This window comes from Periplaneta americana, chromosome 12 (genome assembly GCF_040183065.1).
Source record: "Periplaneta americana isolate PAMFEO1 chromosome 12, P.americana_PAMFEO1_priV1, whole genome shotgun sequence".
NCBI classification, from domain to species: domain Eukaryota; kingdom Metazoa; phylum Arthropoda; class Insecta; order Blattodea; family Blattidae; genus Periplaneta; species Periplaneta americana.
Window position 1 is genome coordinate 148,545,974 of NC_091128.1, and position 20,270 is coordinate 148,566,243.

At 35.7% G+C, this 20,270-nt stretch overlaps 1 protein-coding gene across 8 annotated transcripts in view; it reads right to left on the minus strand.

Annotated features, from left to right (window-relative positions):
• The window catches only part of LOC138710978 (NAD kinase-like), a 242,643-nt gene that overhangs the window by 210,420 nt on the left and 11,953 nt on the right, over positions 1 to 20,270 (minus strand). The window contains exon 1 of one of the 8 annotated variants that reach the window (XM_069842227.1): positions 6,020 to 6,048. The exons of the other annotated variants lie outside the window; for them this stretch is intronic. Coding sequence (XP_069698328.1) covers positions 6,020 to 6,033 — 14 coding nt within the window. The 5' untranslated portion in view covers positions 6,034 to 6,048. Of the gene's footprint in view, positions 1 to 6,019; positions 6,049 to 20,270 lie in introns of those variants that run through there. 8 annotated transcript variants of the gene reach the window in all.

Genomic DNA, 20,270 nt, shown 5'->3' on the forward strand with positions numbered 1-20,270 from the left:
TGGTATTTCACACTTAGCGCGTATTGGTTTTGTGCGGAAAGCAAGCAAATACGCAATACGCACGATCTCGCACAAAAGTAAATTTAATTATTTTAAATCACACATAGAACTGATATCATATTTTATTACTTTTATATATATATATAGGGTGAAAAGTAATAACACCGACGAACTCCGAGAGATTGTATGGGACACCAAAACAAACAGTTTTCTCTAATATATTTCCTTCAGAGCCTTTATTAAACCGGCAGAGGACATATGCGTCCTTCAGTTCATGACTACTCTACAAATTCACATTTTGTTCTACGTCTTGGCCCAGTGCAGTGCTTTATTAAACCGCAGAGGGCGAATGCGTTCTTCAGTTCGTGACTACTATAAAAATTCACATTTTGCTGCACGTCTTGATCTAGTGCAGTGCTTTATTATACTGGTAGAGGGCGTATGCGTTCTTCATTTCATGATTATTCTACAAATTCACACCGTGTGCGTGACTACTTGAACAATTTCCAGGGAAGTGGATTGACAGAGGCGGTCCTGCGTCTTGGCCTCCTCGATCTCCTGAATTGACCCCTTTTTTGTGTGGGGACAGAAGCGTAATCTTGTTTACGCAACTCCAATTGAATCAGAAGATGATCTGGTGGCCCGGATATTTGCTGCAGCAGGGGAAATAAACGATAATTCTGAAGTCTTTCACCGCGTTAGACAACATCCATGCCCCGCCGATGTAACCTTTGTGTACAGGTGAATGAAGGTATTTTTGAACATCTTTTGCAGTGATTTTGGTGTATAAAAGTTTTGTAAGAGACTCAAGCAATAAAGCATGGCAATGGTTTGTGTTACATTAAGATCTGATCACGAAATAGTGCCTCACAGCACAATATGACATTAGAGAAAACTGTTTGTTTTGGTGTCCCATATAACCTCCCGAAGTTTGTCGGTTTAATTACTTTTCACTCTGTAGGTATATACAGAGTGTTTCAGAAGTACTTTGACAAACCTTGGAGGCATGTTTCTCACATCAAAACAAGAAAAAAAAAGTTCATGTAAACATATGTCCAAAAATTCTTAGTTTTTTAGTTATTAATGGAAGAACATAATGAAACATCTGTTAGATATTGTCAGCTTGGTAGCAAGTGTTGCGACTTTAATCAATTCATATTCATATTCTCTTGCGCACTCAGATTTCCACTTTTTCCGTTCTCCATCCAACAATCTTTAAGGGAACTCCTCAGATAACGAAGACGCTTTACAAACTTGGCTTGACGACTTCTATAACTCCAAACCAGCAGATTTCTTCAGACGCGGAGTCGAAAAACTATCCCAGCTTTGGCAGAGGTCCTAGTTAATGTAGGAGAATATATTACTGATTAATTTCTATATTTTATTCATCTCAAATAAAAACTTTTGTCACAGCGAAAGAATGCTATGAACTTTTGCATCAACTCAATAGAACACAGGTTTTCTATATGCGGACGATTCCTAATGGCTTTAGCATGAACAGAAACCATCTGCGCACAGAAGGTGAGATGCAAGAACAGGTGCAGTGACTGTTGGTTCTTCGGCTTGCTTGTTCAACCAAGTAGCGGTCTTGTACAGCAGTTGTTAAACGTGCAGGACCTGGACGCTGTTCCGCTGAGTACTTGTGTGATACCGCTTCAATAAACAAATTACGACACTTTGGGGCGTTCCTACATCTCGACCAACATCAACGGCCCTCTACAATGCCTCTATTAAAATATTTAGTTGTTTTTTGTTTTCTATACATTCGAACCTTTAAAATGAACCCTAAATCAGTCGTACTCCAAGTCAAATTTAAGAATAAACTTCACAAGTTTAATTTAGCATGATCAAAACCTCATTCATATTAGGCCTAATTTTGATTTTTAAAAACCAGAAAAAAGAAAGTGACAAAGGATTTGAGGAAATCCCAAAGATTGCGTGAAACGTCTATAGATGTACTCGAATTGCATAAAATACAGTATGCACACGTAGTACTTTATTTAACATTGTACGCAGTGTATTTTATTTGGTATTCATGTGCATACATAACCCATGTACCTAATACTTCCACGACTATTATGTGCAAAACATGAATGAATGAATGAATGAACTTACGGAGTGAGTCAGTGAGTGAGTGAGTATGAATGAATGAATGAATGAATGAATTAATTAATTAATTAATTAAAGGAAAAACATTAAGAAGATACGCAGAAACGCGTCTTTCAGAGAAAAAGGGAAACCTAGCCATGCACCCAATACTTCGACTATTAAGTGGAAAACATGAATGAATTAACGGTACGGAGTGAACGAACGAACGAATGAATGAATGAATGAATGAATGAATGAATGAATGAACTTACGGAATGAGTGAGTTAGTAGAATGAATGAATGAACGGAACGAACGAACGAATGAATGAATGAACTTACGGAGTGAGTAGATTGAATGAATGAATGAATGAACGGAAAGAACGAACGAATGAATAAATGAATGAATGAATGAATGAATGAATGAATGAACTTACGGAATGAGTGAGTGAGTGAGTAGAATGAATGAACGGAACGAACGAACGAATGAATTAATGAACTTACGGAGTGAGTAGAATGAATGAATGAACGGAAAGAACGAACGAACGAATGAATAAATGAATGAATGAATGAATGAATGAACTTACGGAATGAGTGAGTGAGTGAGTAGAATGAATGAACGGAACGAACGAATGAATTAATGAACTTACGGAATGAGTGAGTGAGTGAGTGAGTGAGTGAGTGAGTGAGTGAGTGAGTACAATAAATGAATGAATGAACGAACGAACGAACGAATGAATGAATGAATGAATGAACTTACGGAATGAGTGAGTGAGTGAGTAGAATGAATGAATGAATGAACGAACGAAGGAATGAATGAATGAATGAATGAACTTACGGAATGAGTGAGTAGAATGAATGAATGAATGAATGAACTTACGGAATGAGTGAGTGAGTAGAATGAATGAATGAATGAACGAACGAAGGAATGAATGAATGAATGAATGAATGAATGAACTTACGGAATGAGTGAGTAGAATGAATGAATGAATGAACGGAACGAACGAACGAACGAACGAATGGACAAACATTTAGATGTCAAGGTCAAAAGCACGTACTTGACTCTACGTGCGATCAAGCGCTGACTCGTTGCAATGAAACTATTCAGCAGGCAGCGGCGGTGAATAAGAAGGGGTGCGCAAAATGAGCTCTATTGGCCTACCACTGCCAAGAGAATTAAACTGCTTCTATTAAAAAAGTCTATAACATGTCATACTCATAAAAGACAACAAGAAATCAAAGCATGTTTTGCAGCAGGTGCTTCAGTAATAAATGCAATGAATTATAAAACAGTACAATAAATAATAAACATAGACTACCCTTAACTTACACAGTTGCAGATAATAATTAGTATCTAATTGTTATATGATTATGTAATTATGCAATTATTAGTACATAAACATTGCTGTTGTGTTTCAAATTAATATAAAAGTAAAATAAATCATAATTATGGCATTCTGCACCTGTAAAAATTAAATAATAGGTCTGCAAGAAATAATGAACATAATTCTCTTTAACTTACGCAGTTTTAGATAATGAGGCCTATCTAATTAATTGCTATGTAAGTGTTACATAATCATACACTTATTATTATTATTATTATTATTATTAATTAATTAATTAATAGATAACGTGTTACACTCATACAAAAAGACAACAAGAAATCAAAGCATGTTTTGCAGCAGGTAACTCTCTAATAAATAAAATAAAATAATAATAATAATTATTATTATTATTATTATTATTATTATTAATTAATTAATAGATAACGTGTTACACTCATACAAAAAGACAACAAGAAATCAAAGCATGTTTTGCAGCAGGTAACTCTCTAATAAATAAAATAAAATTATAAAATACTACAATAAATGACAAATCTAGACTCTCCTTAACTTATACAGTTTCAGATAATAATTAGTAGGTCTTATATAGTATATTGTTATAATGATTTAATAATGTATTACTAGTACATAAGCCTACTTCTCTGTTTTAAACAGACGAATGTAAAAGAATTCGAAGGACATTCTATATTTCGAAATATTATTTAATAGGCCTAAAATAAATAAACATATATTCTGTTTAATTTACGAGTTTTAGATACTAAATTCTATCTCATTAATTGTTCTGCAATTGTTATATAATATAATTTACTTATTATATGTACATCACATTAAAAAAAAACAATTAGATTCCTGACTTCTCGCTCAATTCAGAATCGCTCTTCCTGCTTTTAGCGAACACCAATCTTCTTAGTATGTCCGGCGAAATATTGTATCCTGCAGCAATAGTAGCATTGTCCGCATATTATCATCTGATAATCCTGATCTCAATCTTGGTTTTGTGATGTTCATAAGTGAGAAAAATTGCTCACATACGTACTTACTGCCAAAATATAGAAATCATTTGCACGCATATTTTCGTACCGCCAGATATAGTTAGGGATTTAAAGCTTTGTAAAATCTGAGAAAATCTTGATATTTCAAGAGTCCCGTCTGACTGGAACTTACTGTAGGCCTACGACTTCTTCCGCTCCATCGTCAATGTGTAATGTACAACCCTTGTATTCACCAGTGACGTGTACCATGGATAAATATATAATAGGATGCGAAACTGCGGTCAGCACCATCTGGCGGCGGGGGGCTGAAATAAGATGATCAGCACCCAACGTCGTAGGTGGTGAACATTAGAACTACGTGTTGGGTACATTACCCAGAGTTCTCTATTTATCCGTTCGAAATATTGCTCGAAGAGACAAGATGGCAGACAGAAACTTGCTAATAAGTAAACATAAAGTTATACTACGTGTGTATAAGCAGTGTATGTTAAACAGTGATGTTTATGGACGTTGTAAAAATAGTGTTGTTGAATGTATTGTAAAGTAATAGTAATATAATAAATTGAACTACCTAAGTAGTTATTGCAGACTTTTCCATTGCGCTGTACAATAAATACCCAAAGAATACAATCCCAATTATCTAACTTTTTGCTTTAATTTTTGTCTCTGTCTGGTTATATTTTAATTGGGTAGTGTAAAATAGATCGTCTCTTTTATCTTCGTGTTGGCTCCGGTAAGAATTTTCAGTAGAAGATGCTGTGAGGAATAAAAATGTAAATGTTTTATTTTAAATTGGGTTAGTTTTGAATATCGATGAGGGTGGGAGGGAATACTTCCTGCACAGTTTAACATTTTCGTCACCAGGTGCGCTGCTAAATGCATGGAGTAATTAGTTACTCTTTTCGCTACTTGGTGCGCTGCTAGATGTAATAAGGCCTCTCCTCCCAACAGGTGGCAGCAAGATTAATTTCTACAACAGCGTCTCTAGTTTGTGTTATGGGAAACTCAGTAAGTTTCGCATCCTATTATATATTCATCCATGCTTGTACCTGCGTGCCCTACGTACTCTGGACAGCGCATACGGGCAGTGAGGCACGACTGCGCTCTCGTTGACATCACTGAGCTAGATGTTTTGTCTCATTACTACATACACTAAACTTCTACGAACTTCAACTAAAGATAACATAAACGAAGGCTGACCGTAATTCAACATTTAAACATAGGTCTATGAGCAGCGCGGGCGTTGCAAAAAAAAATGGACATACAATTTGTTCTGACAGGCTGTAAAACATACAAGCGCGAACGCACGCCAATTGTTACATGAATAGGTAATATATCGTGTCTTGTTTCTTTCTCAGAACCAATTTTAATAACTTAATTAGACTAATCCCGCTGACACATTGCACGTTTTCAAAGTTCTTTATCGTGAAGAAATCTTATTTTTATAGTCCAAACGGCGTCAGCCGACAAACGAGATATTAAGCAGCGCAATGAGCGTTGTGAATTGGCACAGACTGCATAATTATCAAATCTGACAACTATGCGACATAACAATTCACCAATCAGCGAAGCATAAGCGATTGCAGTAATGAAGATCACCTGATAATCTGCATCTTGCTTGGATGAGGAACACAACCACAATACTGAGAAGATAGGCAGCCTAGCCTGGTTTTCCGGAAGAAAACGTCCGGAGGAAAAGCTTGAGGAAGGACACGATTTGCGTCAACTTGTAGGCCTATGCCGCTACAGTGGTATTCATCTATGGTACGCGTACCCCCAGAGGTACACGGGGTTGTCTCAGGGAGTACGCATCCTACTGACTAGTATGTAAAAATTCTGATATTTATTTTAATATACTTGTTGATAATTATTATTGCAATTTACATATTTTCTTTTACAATAATAACTCTTCTTTCCTAGCTTCAATAACATTTTACACAATACATTACTATTAATATTGCATCAATAATTATTCTATAATAATAATAATAATAATAATAATAATAATAATAATAATCTGCTTTGACTACATGGCGAAGAAAATGCAGAAATATGGGAATAGGCCTACCTGTAGAAGATGATAAAATGCTGTTTACACTCCTTTAGGCTGATGATCAGGTGGTAATTGCCCAAGAGGAGGAAGATATAGAATACATGATGAGAAAATTATACGAGGAATACACAAAATGGGGTTTGACAATAAACTGGGATAAAACCGAATATTTGTGTATAGGGGGTATAAGTAAAAATCTGAATTTGAGTAATAATATAACAATAAAATCATGTAATGAATTTACATATTTAGGAGCAAAATTTGATAATACGGGAAGATATGAAAATATGATAAATTCAAGAATAATTAACGCCAGGAAAGTTACAGGAACACTAAATTCTATTCTATGGCAGAAGAACATTAGGACAAAAACAAAAATGATGATATATGACTCCATAGTTAAAAGCACATTACTCTATGGATGTGAAGTTTGGCAGATACCTGAGCGTATGAAAAATAAGCTTCTATCTACTGAAATGGACTTCCTGAGAAGATCAGCCATGAAGTCAAGACTAGATAGGGTTAAGAACGAGGATATTAGAAAACTTGTGCATAAAGAGAAAACATTCATCGAAGAAATACAAAGAAGACGGTTAATTTGGTACGGACATGTTCAGTGGATGGAAAACGAAAGACTGCCGAAAACTATCTTGAAATGGGTTCCATTGGGAGAAGAAGAAGAGGGCGACCGCGAGATACATGGATTAAAGGAGTTAATAATACTATGTCACAGAGAGAGTTACAAGACTGTGTTTGGGAGGACAGAAGAAGATGGCAACTAGGATCCGGAAGGCGACCTTCTCGCTGTGAAGCCGGACATACATAATAATAATAATAATAATAATAATAATAATAATAATAATAATAATAATAATTTATTTTACATACAACATCATAGTCTTGGATTATTTATTTTTTAATTCCAATGCAATTTGGGGTACAAAGGTAAAATAATGTTATTTTGGGGGTACGCTAGCAAAAAAAAATTAATACCACTGTGCTACTGGATGTACCCCGACTGTTACAGTGTCTCGTAGCAGAGTAGAGGAAAAAAAGGGCGCCATGTACCTGAGTACTTCATCAAGCATTTTATTAATTAAAACTACTATAAGTAACCTTGATTATTGGTTAACATCAGTGTGGTTTTAAGGGTAACAGATCGATTATTGATCAGATTTTTTTGAATTCGACACATATTGTATAAAAAATGGGAATTATAAGGATACAGTACATCAGTTATTCATAGATTTAAAAAAGGCATATGATTCAGTTAAAGTCCAGTATCCTCTAAAGTACGATATTTTAGAATTTTCAGCAGATGAAAGAGTGTATTAAAAGGCGTGACGAGCGTACTAAGCGGTGCATTTTATATTGTTTTATATAGGGATGTCGGAGGACCAGACGAAAAGAGCGTATAATGCGAGATAGCGTAACAAACGGGCGTGTATTATCGGGGTTTCAGTGTAGTACATTAATCACGACAGGGCATACTTCGCGAAATAAAACGACAAATGAGTTCACAGAGCACGACAATCAAAGGAACATTCATCCTCGAACAAAACGGAGACGAATTAAAAAAAATGGTATTAACATCTTTCACAGCAAATCAAGCCCTAACCTCTATAAAAATTGGCCTTATCTTTTGGTACATCCTGCAGTGGCGTAGCGTCAATGTAAGCTAAAAAGCTTAGCTTCCCCAGTTAATAATCATTTCATAATAAACCTGCAGTTTATGGAGAAAATTATTTATTAATTTTAATAGAATTTATATTTACGCGTTAAATATTGTGATGCGGCAGCTCAGGATGATTTGTGATGCAGCAGTAAACAAGAAGCCTGCACACACCAGCTTCCAAGCAGACTGGTTTCTTCTGTGTAATCCACCCCGCAGATTTTCCATCCCTTTCTAACTAAACTACCCTAGTCGCAAGGCTCGCAAGAAGCTAGCTTTAACATTTAAAATAAGTAATTTCCTAGTTATTCCTTTTCGTCAGTTGTGTTCAGTTGAAGTGTTAGTGTGCATTGTGGCTGAAATAATAAATAATGAGTGAAATAACAGTTCCCGACACTAATTTACTTGAATTTTTTTAGGACAATTGTATTATCAAGACTGACTTACGAACAAAAGTGTGATTTAAAAAACAAACGACCGACTTCCTTGCTGTCAATGAAGGACACACTCAAAATACAGACGCATACTTACGTAATGATACTAATACTGTATCTATTGACCGTTGATATTGTGATTTATCTAAGTATGACAGGGAGTGAGCTAATGTTATACGTATACGTGTCTATTTGTTAGAGATATGTGTAAACCGTGAAATCATATTTTACTACGTATCATTTGAGGTCATGCCTTATTGGTGTTACTTACGAGGTTCCAACCAATCTTTGACTGCTGACTTGACATTGACTACCGGTACTATTTATTTTAAGATTGTATCTTTGTAATACGTTTTCTCATATTGTATGAAAGACAACTTGAGTTAGCTTCCCCTGCCCAAAATTTCATGCTACGCCACTGACATCCTGTATAACTTATGTCTGTTCAATATGACATGTTTCATGTAACTACGTAAAAATCTAAAACTGCATTTCTAATGTCTTGGTCTCCTTCACAGCATGAACTGCCCTGGGTCTGTCTGTCCCCATGTACAGGCTCCAGTATAGCCACTCAGATCAGTTCCAATTCAGGTCACGCCCCCGCATGTCTCAGTGTCACCGCTGAGCTCCATTTATGCAGTTCGTCACACATTCTCTCCAAGAAAGCACTCAATCCGCAGACAAACTCCATCGCGAACCGCAAATGTGAGGCTTTCCGCTCCACTAATCTCACATTTCTGTATGAACCACGAATAAGTACGCAGCGTTATCATTTCAGAGTCTGATGTGGCACACAGCCAGTGGCCTTCTGGAAAAATTCGTCGTTCTGCAATTCAGAATTACGAAACGGATGAAGAATGACCAATCTGAACAAATTTTTGCGTGCCCAAGCGGTGTTGGTTGTTAAGCCATGCCAAAGTTGCCGAAATATAACTAAATTTTATTTTGTTATAGCTTAGGTTCTTTTTTTTTTTTTTTTTTTTGTATATTATATCCTCTTTATATCCTTTAAAAATGAGCTAGAAGTTCTAATAATTCAAAGGTTGATAGCAAAAACCGGATAAGTCCAAAAATTCAAATTTTGATCATAGTACAGTTCACTTCATTTCAAGCGGCATCTATTGACATAAACAAGTTTCTACAAAAATCTTATTTGTGTCATTGGAATGAGTGTTTCAAAATGTAGCGTTTCTGCAAAAAGCGGATTAGTCCAACGTCTTTCAGCAAAAGACGGACAAGTCACAAACTTATTTGGTTCTTGTTAGAAAATATAATGAAGATGGCATTACTGTTGTCTTCTTTTGTTTCATCGCCATATTAGCTGTTACTGTCAGTGTTACTGGTTAAATATTTCGTTTTACAAATTAATGATGATCAAAATGAACCAGATCCAAATATGCAATGGTCAAAGAAGAGGAAGAAGAAAGAAAAAACGGAAGACAAAATCAGAAATGTCAAAAGGTGAAGAACATATAAATCATGTTGGGAAACTGATTCCAAGACGTGTGAAAACAGCTATAATAATAATAATAATAATAATAATAATAATAATAATAATAATAATAATAATTTTTGATTGAGCATAGCTTATTGTATTGTTATTAGAATAATTATTTTTCGGTACTAGTTCTCCAAGACCTCAAGGGCCCGAGAAAAGGCGGCAAAATTTTGAGAAAAAAAATAAATAGAGCTAAAAATAAGTTTTCGATATTTTTCTACTTCGCAGTTGTCTGCGTAAGCCCAGTCCAGACGCAAAAACTTACTTGAAGTTTTACTTGCACATGCAAAAAGTTGCAAGTAAGAAGGATTATGTGGACCGAAAAACAGCGATGTTTTAGAACTGACCGAAGACTGAACACCGAGTTTGAGGTATTCAGTTCTAAAAATCGCTCAGCTTTACAGTCCATACGCTTCTTCATACATGCAACTTTTTGCATGTGCAAGTAAAACGACAAGTAAGCTGATGCTTCTGGACCGGGCTTTAGATAGTAATGTATATGTTAAATTATTGATAACATGCCTGACTGCTAAATATCTAAGATTTGCGTTAAGTTAGTTGATGAAGGGGCGCAAACTTTACGGGCCCATGAGTGCAGTACTATCTAAATACGGGGCTGAGCATAGTAAAGCTACACACCTGTCGATTTGTATCTATTTTAGTCATAAAGCACATCGTGTGGTCACTTATGACGATACTTCTGTCCTGAACTTGTGATGGTGGATTGAGTTATCTGATTATATTGGAACTGTAAATGGAGATGTGAGGTGCGATGCGATGAGTGGCATGTCGAAACCAATATTGTATGCACGTATGATGAGTTAGTGCATCTCAAATACCGCCCATAACTCGCACGCACCTACTTGGGACTTTGTGTAAAATGTAGTTAACTTATTATACGCGTATGCCCACACTCCGCAGGCGTAGGTAACAGTAGAACGAATTGCTTTTAAATAACAAGATTTATTTTATCATTAATGACAGTGATTTTTTAAATCAAGTAAGGATATAATATATAGGGAGCAGTGGCGGCTCGTGATAAAATATTATGTGTGTTCACAATTTTGTGTTCCAAAATCGAAGAGAATTTGAAATCGTACGTTTTTAGCCTAATATGAAATGTCATGATTTCAATGTTTCACTGTCGAAAAAACCGTATATAGATTCAAACCAACATATAATAATAATAATAATAATAATAATAATAATAATAATGAAACCTACTCTTTTTATTTCCAATTTTTCCTGGAAAGCCAGTTTACCCAGTTCTTTACTCTTCAAAATTACTTGAACAGAGTTCATTGTTTACGTATGTTAAAAATTAATACATAAAACAATTTACAAAAGCGTGTTTTCAGTAATATACAGTATTTTGATTCACAACACACTGATACACTATAGCCTATACCAGTACTGTAATCCCATTCGCATAGATAGATTACTATAAATACATGCCACTAAATATTATTCTTAAATAATATACACCACCATACAGATATTTAAATTCATACCACCATCACATTCAGCCAGCACGTCTTTGAAAGCCAAACTATGCTATATGCCGACACTGAAGTATAATAATTCACAAGCTACACTCTCGTAGCACACATCCACATAAAGTAAACGTTCCGACAGTGAGATGCTGACACCTGCAGGCTAAAATACAGACTTATTAAATTTTCTCCTCGAGATATAGCACGTAAACGATAGGCATCGATGCACCTGACATCTGTAGGATAGATTCACTGTTCACTTAATGCTTTGTGCTCTTGACGAGTCATAAGCGGCCAGCGAAAGACAATTTTCTTCCGCGCATGCGTGAAATTTCTGTAACCTTCTTGAAAAGAGCACAGCTTGTACGTGAACGGCTGTTGCCAAGTTTACATATGAAGTTTATGCAAGATTATGCGGGAAGTTTAAAATACTCGATACTGATATTATACATCCCCACTGCGCCAATACGGTATTACATAATAAAACTAGTCGTGCATTAATGGAAACAAAGTGTTCACGCGCTCTTGTGCTCTTATTGACGCACCGCCACTGACAGGGTGACTCCAACCTTTAGGATCAAAATTAGATAGATGTTAGAGGACTCTAAACTAAGTATTTTTATATAAGGAATCAGTAGTTGGAAATGCTTATTTCAGGAACTATAAGGTCTTGAACATGTAATAAGCATGAAGAACATTTTTTTCAAACTGCTTTAATTTTTTGCACACATAAACAACTTACATCTCATAGCAACTGCGCGAAGTGGTGATCACCAGCCTTGACACATCAGAACAATGCATGACATTTTGCTCCACTCTTAAAATAGTATCCCTGGTGTCTGTTGTACACTTGAGGCAAGCAAGTAAAAATCTGTTGCTCAAGTTATCAGGATATGAAGTGGCTAGTGGTATAACCAAATTCTCTTGCAAACAACAAGATATTTAATGTTTTATTTCCAAGACAACATACACCTCATAGCAACAACTTAGAGCTCAGAGCAGTTGTTTACAACGACGCATGAAATGTAAGTAATAACAAATAATAAATCACTGATTAAATTTCCAACTTCTTTGCTGTGTTAATCTTTAGGATTTACCTTGGCTGACTAGTTTCAAAGTCTTGTGCTCCATTGTCCAAAGCCTAGTGGAGATCCCGCGCTGTCTTCTGGTTTCCTATTGTGGTTGGATGTGTTCATGCAAAGTAAATCCTAAAGATTAACAGTAAAGAAGTTGGAAATTTAATCAGTGTTAAAAGTATATATAGAAAAATGAAAAATAATACAAGTAAATATCACCATATCACCACGAAAGCGCCAGGCATTTGTTTGTTAAGAAATTTAAAGCAGCTTACAGAAACGTCCCTCACAAGATCTCTGGTTCCTTATGTCAAAATGCTCAGTTTACAATCCTCTACAATCTGTATAATTCTGATCCTAAAGTTGGAGACACTCTGTATATGTTATTACGGTAAAAATTACAAATGACGAATGTACAGTCTTAGACATAAAAAAATTACCGTTCTCCTGTAGCGTGAATTTAAGTCCAACTTCGGACAGCGCCTGTTTCCAACGAGGAAAAATTTCTCGAGTTTACAACCATTAAGATGGAGGATTTTTATGTTGCACCTCACTTACCATTGTAGGTCTATATATAACTGTTATAAATTACAGTACTTATAACCAGACATCGGATTCTAGGGCAAATGCCTATTTTGTTTCTTTAGGAGAAAAGTAAAAATAATTATTAATATTTGTGTTTCATGGAAATTGAAAGGTATTCAAAGAGTTTTATAGTGCCCTAAAATGTCCTAAAACGGTTATTAGAGCCTAATTTGTTAATATTCGCCTAAAAATGCCTAACTCACTGTAAAGTTTCGCATTTTACTCTTACTTTTTATAATTTATACATGCATTCACTGCGAAATTTAAGGCATTTAAAAAGTGGAAAGTTTGCTTCACACCGGCCATGAAATCATTGATAAAGGAAACAAAATGTTTTGAATCTCACGACACTCGCAATAGATTTCACCGAATTTAACATGTTTGGAGGCATAAATGCCGACAAAGAACCAACCTTAGTTTTGAAGCAGGCAACAATCACAACATGTGCTGCTACCGATTCAGAGATATACTATACTATTAAAATGACTGTTTTCGGTCTGAAACCGATTAGCTGTACTGCCCTTCAGAGTGTCATAAAATCACAATTTTTGGAGAAAGAGTGTTTTTGAAATATTTATGAAAAGTCGTAAAACTGCGAATTAGTAGGGTAAACCGTTACAAAATATTTAAAAGAATGGCCCTCCTAGTGTTAACACTACCAGGAAATGCAACAATAAGTGGAACTTTGTATTTTTGTCCAATTGAATCTCAATAACAACGGTTCATTTGAATGTTCGTTAACAGTTGCTCTTTCCCTCACCTTATTTGTGTTGAGAAGTTTTGAGCGGTAGGACGTTTTCCTGTGAAGTTTAACGCGATAATGCCGAAAAATATAAGTGCAAAATCTACATTGATCCGGCAATGGCTAACAGAATATTCAGAATTCACTTATGATGGAAAAATAATATTCTGCAAAATTTGTAGCAAACAGGTATGTAACAACAGTTGAAATATATATATTCTATTAATTTTAATGAGTAGGCCTATAATATTTATACATTGACTGAGCTATCCTGAGGTATAATTCTTTTTAAGACCACTACACTTTAACCTTTTAAATTCCGATAAGTAGTTAAAGTATTTGCAGGTCATTAAAATTTTGATTGTTCAAACCCACTAACTTTGTGATAGAAATACGGCAATACAACAATTAGGATTTTATTTTAATTCAGTTTACTTTACATTTTTAGATTTCGCAAGAAAAGAAGTGCCACCTAAAGCAGCATGTGCAAGGAGCGGCTCATAAGGCTAAAGCTCAGCAGAAAAATCAACTGCAACAAACTTTACTAACACAGCCTACTTCATCCAATCTCAGCAGCAATTTCTTTGCTGATTTAACCAGAGCGTTTGTTGCTGCTAACATTCCCTGGAATGCAATTGAAAATCCGGTTTTAAGACAGTTTTTACAAAAATACTGCAAACAAAATATCCCATCTGAGTCGACCCTAAGAAAAAATTACTTAGAATATACAATGAAACTTTAGCTTCCATTCGGGAGGATATAGGTGATTCTTACATATGGGTCTCTGTGGATGAAACCTCAGATCCTATGAATAGGTATATAGCAAATATGGTAGTAGGAAAACTTAGTCCTGATGGACCTTCGATTCCACACCTCGTATGTGTTAAGGAACTTTCGAAAGTGAATAGCCAAGTCATTGCTTATTTTGTAAATAAAGCCCTACAGTCTTTATACTCAGGTAATATAGACGATTCTAAAGTTCTGTTGTTTTGTACTGATGCTGCCTCATACATGGTTGCTGCAGCTCCACTTCTTAAAACATTTTATCCTAACATCACGCATGTAATCTGTCTAGCACATGGCCTTCACAAGGTTTCTGAAACAATCCGGAATGAATTTCCTCTTGTCAATTCGTTTATTTCTAACACAAAAAAATGTTTTTGTAAAGCCCCATCCAGGATTTCAATATTCAGAGAGAACTTTCCAGATATCCCACTCCCACCTCAGCCGGTTGTTACACGATGGGGAACCTGGATTCAGTCAGTGGTGTATTATTCTAAGTATTTTAAAGAAGTGGTCACAGTTATTGATAAATTACCTGAAACTGATAGTGCAGCGTGTGTGAAAGCAGTGAAAGATTGTCTGAATGACTCACGAGTGAAAAACGATATTGCCTACATAACATCAAACTTTTCTTTCATACCTGCAAGCATTGAACAATTAGAACGTGAAAAACAATCTCTTTGTAGCCAAATAGCAATAGTAAAGGAAGCTCAAGTGAACATACATTCTGCTTTGGGCGAAACTGGGAAAAAAGTTAAAAATAAGTGGGACAACGTATTAAATAAGAATGTAGGATTTTCATTGTTGGAAAAAGTATCAAGAGTGATATCGAGGGAAAGTGTAAATGTTCCAGTAAGTATTGATGTTTCTATTGTATCTAATTTAAAATTTGCGCCTCTCACATCAGTTTCGGTTGAAAGAAGTTTTTCTGCTTTCAAAATGATTCTCAGTGACAAAAGGCAAAGGTTAACTGTGGAGAATTTAGAAAAAATTCTGGTGGTGTACTGTGCAGATAATTATAATAAAGTCTGAGCATGGAACTGAATTTCAATAACTTAAAATGAGTAATCTTGATATCAATAATCATTATTTCATTAGTTTCAATATATTAAATTTGTGCAGCTCTGTTTATAAATATAATATAGTATTCTTTTTTAATGTTTAATCATACTTTTTTGTGCGTATTTTAGTGTATAACTAAAATTTCAGTGAAAGAAATAAGTATGATACCTTGATGTGCCTAAAATGCCTATTTTCATTAAAATAGAGCCTAATTTTACAAATTTTGAGCTTATTTTAGGCGCCTAAACTGCAATTTTTAGTGCCTAAAAATCCGATGTCTACTTATAACATACTACAAACAGAAAACCAAACAAAAGAAAGGAAAAACACGTGATTTTTTAACTTGTAACCTCTTGTTTACAACGTAGCCACATTATCCCTATATCATGAATTCGATGCAACAGTATAATTTGAAACATTGACAACAAATTATTGAAACTCTGCTGCTGCGTAAGAAATTCGTTCACGTGTGAACCTAAGCTCTCACAAGATCAACTGAAGTCTTCCGAAGGTGACTTAGCGCATGGCAGTTGGTTATTAGGAGATACATAATAACCTGTTATTTTACAATCACAGATTATATTTATCAATTCGGTAAATTTAGTTTAATATCCATTTTACATTATTTCGTAGTTTAGAAAAAAAGACTGCTTTTCGTCTCTAGAATATGATCTTTCTTCAAATACAGGGTGTCTCTAAATTACACCGACAAAATTGGGGAGCAGATAGATAACCTTCGTGGAAGCATATTTTGTTAAGGAACCCATGGGCTCGACGCTTCATTTCATTGCAAGAAGGCGGGAACGGATAATCACTCTTTTCACTCCAAGAGGGGTGTGTCATTACTACTGTCACTCGGTTTGTTTACGTCCGGAGCCCAATATCATTTGGTATCGATTACAGCACGTTTGTTTACTTCCATTGGTGCGACCTCTTGTTATCCGTGTTATTCGTTTACGTAGTTTAGTACTTGTACTGCACTCATTCTGTTGTAGTGTTGAGTACAGTTTAATGCGTCGTTGGTTTCGTTTTTCTGTACGTATTTTTTCTTTGTTTGGATTAACACACAGAATCGCTTGTTATTTGCACATACCTACTTACTTTATTCCGACCTGTAATTTCTTTTTGCACTGAAATGAAACGTCGCAGCCCATGGGTTCCTTAACAAAATATGCTTCCACGAAGGTTATCTATCTGCTCTCTAATTTTGTCGGTCTAATTTAGAGACACCCTGTATAACTTATGTATAATTTGTTATGCAAATCTGGCTTTCAGTTTAAGTTCCCTGTGAGGCAGACTTGAATAATTTCAAAGCAAAATTGTTTATGTAGAATATGGTTTATGTGTTTAATATATCAATAAATAATTGTCCTTCATTATAAAATATAATTTCTTTGTTACTGTACAAATTGTTTTATTTAACACTAAATTATAATTTTATTGTTAACTCTTGGAATTACATATAACCAAATGCTCTACATTTTACTATTATTATTATTATTATTCCATTGTTTTCTGTATTGCTGTTATTTATATTTGCTGTGTATTAGATGGGCAGGGCATGTAGCACGTATGAGCGAATCTAGAAATGCATATAGAGTGTTAGTTGGGAGGTCGGAGGTAAAGACCTTTGGGGAGGCCGAGACGTAGATGGGAGGATAATATTAAAATGGATTTGAGGGAGGTGGAATACGATTGTAGAGACTGGATTAATCTTGCTCAGGATAGGGACCGATGGCGGGCTTATGTGAGGGCGGCAATGAACCTCCGGGTTCCTTAAAATCCATTTGTAAGCAAGTGTATTTTTATAGATAAAGAGAAGTGAAAGAGAAAGTCTTATGGTGTTAACTATGCCAATAAAAATATATTAATTAAATAAATGAACAAATAATTTAAATTATAGGAAAGAACATCGTAGTATCAGTTTATATCACTGTAATACATTGTAAACAGTCTATGAGATCTAGTTTTGAATCATGAATAGAACGACAACTGCACAAAAACAAGATAAAGTGTTCTTTGGTAGTAGTTATGGCACGCGCCAAATATGAAGAGCTAACCTTTTCTCCGTACGCCCTGGGACAGAATACGGTCCCTAGTTATAGAGAACCTAAAAACTAGAACTTGCAAGAAAATGTATTAATTTTAAAATGACCACAATTATTATTTATTTATTTATTTATTTACTTATTTAACCTGGTAGAGATAAGGCCATCAGGCCTTCTCTACCCCTCTACCAGGGGATAACAACTACAATATTAAGAATATAATTACAATTAATATTAAATTTACAGATACAATAAAAATCAAAGTACTAAAAGATTACCTGATTAATAAAAGCTAGACAGTTTATTGTAACAGTTAAGAAGAGAGAAGCATTTCTTTTATTGATAAGTAGAAATTAAACCTAAATGTACTCTACGCAGTAAGAAAATGCTTAATAAGCTTGCTTTTGAACGCTGTAAATTCCGACAGTCTCTGATGTCACTGGGTAGGGTACTCCACAAGCGCGAGAGCGAGATTATGTATGATGATGAATACGATGATGTCTTATGTGTTGGTATGGCTAGTATGCGGCTATTTTGCGTGCGTGTGAAGAGATTATGATAAGGTGACAGGTAACTGAAACGGGAGGCAAGGTAGGTAGGTGTAAAATTGTAACAAAGTGAAAATTTTAAGAATTTAACTTGTAAACACAATCTTAATACTTCACATATTCATTATATGAGGTATCGCCATCATCACTGAATATTAACACGACTACTATGAAGTAGTCAATGTGGCCATAAAAGTCATTTAAATATGCGCTCCTGCATACATGACTTACATAGGTTTAAATGCAGGTAGTAGGCCGTAAAACAGTACAATGAAAGGAGTTCGACCGGCACCTTGGATCGTGTCCCGGCACAGCTCAGTTGGAAAGAGCCCTCAGCGCGCAGAGCTGAGAGGTCCCGGGTTCGATTCCCGGTGTCGGAACGAATTTTTCTCGATTAATGGTGACAATCTTAATATTGGTTTCGAACCATAAATCCTTTTCTTAACTTATTTACTTACTTATTGGCTTTTAAGGAACCCGGAGGTTCACTGCCGCCCTCACATAAGCCCGCCATTGATCCCTATCCTGAGCAAGATTAATCCAGTCTCCACCATCATATCCTACTTCCCTCAAATCCATTTTAATATTATCTTCCCATCTACGTCTCGGCCTCCCCAAAGGTCTTTTTCCCTCCGGCCTCCCAACTAACACTCTATATGCATTTCTGGATTCGCTCATACGTGCTATATGCCCTGCCATCTCAAACGTCTGGATTTTATGTTCCTAATTATGTCAGGTGAAGAATACAATGCGTGCAGCTCTGCGTTGTGTAACTTTCTCCATTCTCCTGTAACTTCATCCCTCTTAGCCCCAAATATTTTCCTAAGAACCTTATTCTCAAACACCCTTAATCTCTGTTCCTCTCTCAAAGTGAGAGTCCAAGCTTAACAACCATATAGAACAACCGGTAATATAACTGTTTTATAAATTCTAACTTTCAGATTTTTTGACAGAAGACTAGGTGACAAACGCTTCTCAACCGAATAATAACAGGCATTTCCCATATTTATTCTGCGTTTAATTTCCTCCTGAGTGCCATTTATATTTGTTACTGTTGCTCCCAAATATTTGAATTTTTCCACCTCTTCGAAGGATAAATCTCCAATTTTTATATTTCCATTTCGTACAATATTCTGGTCACGAGACAATCATATACTTAGTCTTTTCGGGATTTACTTCCAACCCTATCGCTTTACTTGCTTCAAGTAGAATTTCCGCGTTTTCCCTAATCGTTTGTGGATTTTCTCCTAACATATTCACGTCATCCGCATAGACAAGCAGCTGATGTAACCCGTTCAATTCCAAACCCTCTGTGTTATCCTGAACTTTCCTAATGGCATATTCTAGAGCGAAGTTAAAAAGTAAAGGTGACAGTGCATCTCCCTGCTTTAGCCCGCAGTGAATTGTAAAAGCATCAGAGAGAAACTGGCCTATACGGACTCTGCTGTAAGTTTCACTAAGACACATTTTAATTAATCGAACTAGTTTCTTGAGAATACCTTTTCTTAACAACAAAAAAACTGATGAAGTATCTTGATAATTTTAGCACCTAGTCCAAGGTGCCGAGAGCTGGGAAAGACCGAAACTCCCGTCTCTAAACCACAAACAAGCGACGTGAGAATGAAGAAAAGTGCACCAGAGCCTGCAGAGCGTAACAAAACGGAGGCAATCTTGTTTGTCGTTGCAGTGCTAAATCTGGACATCACGCACACATTCCACACATTTCAATTCTGTTTCTAACGGCTCGACTCTAGCGGGTCAGCTGCGGACCGCGGGTCATCCCCGGCCCGAATGTTATGTTACATTCTATCTAGTTAATGTGGATTACCCAAGTAACGGTTCAGTACTGGAGTAAG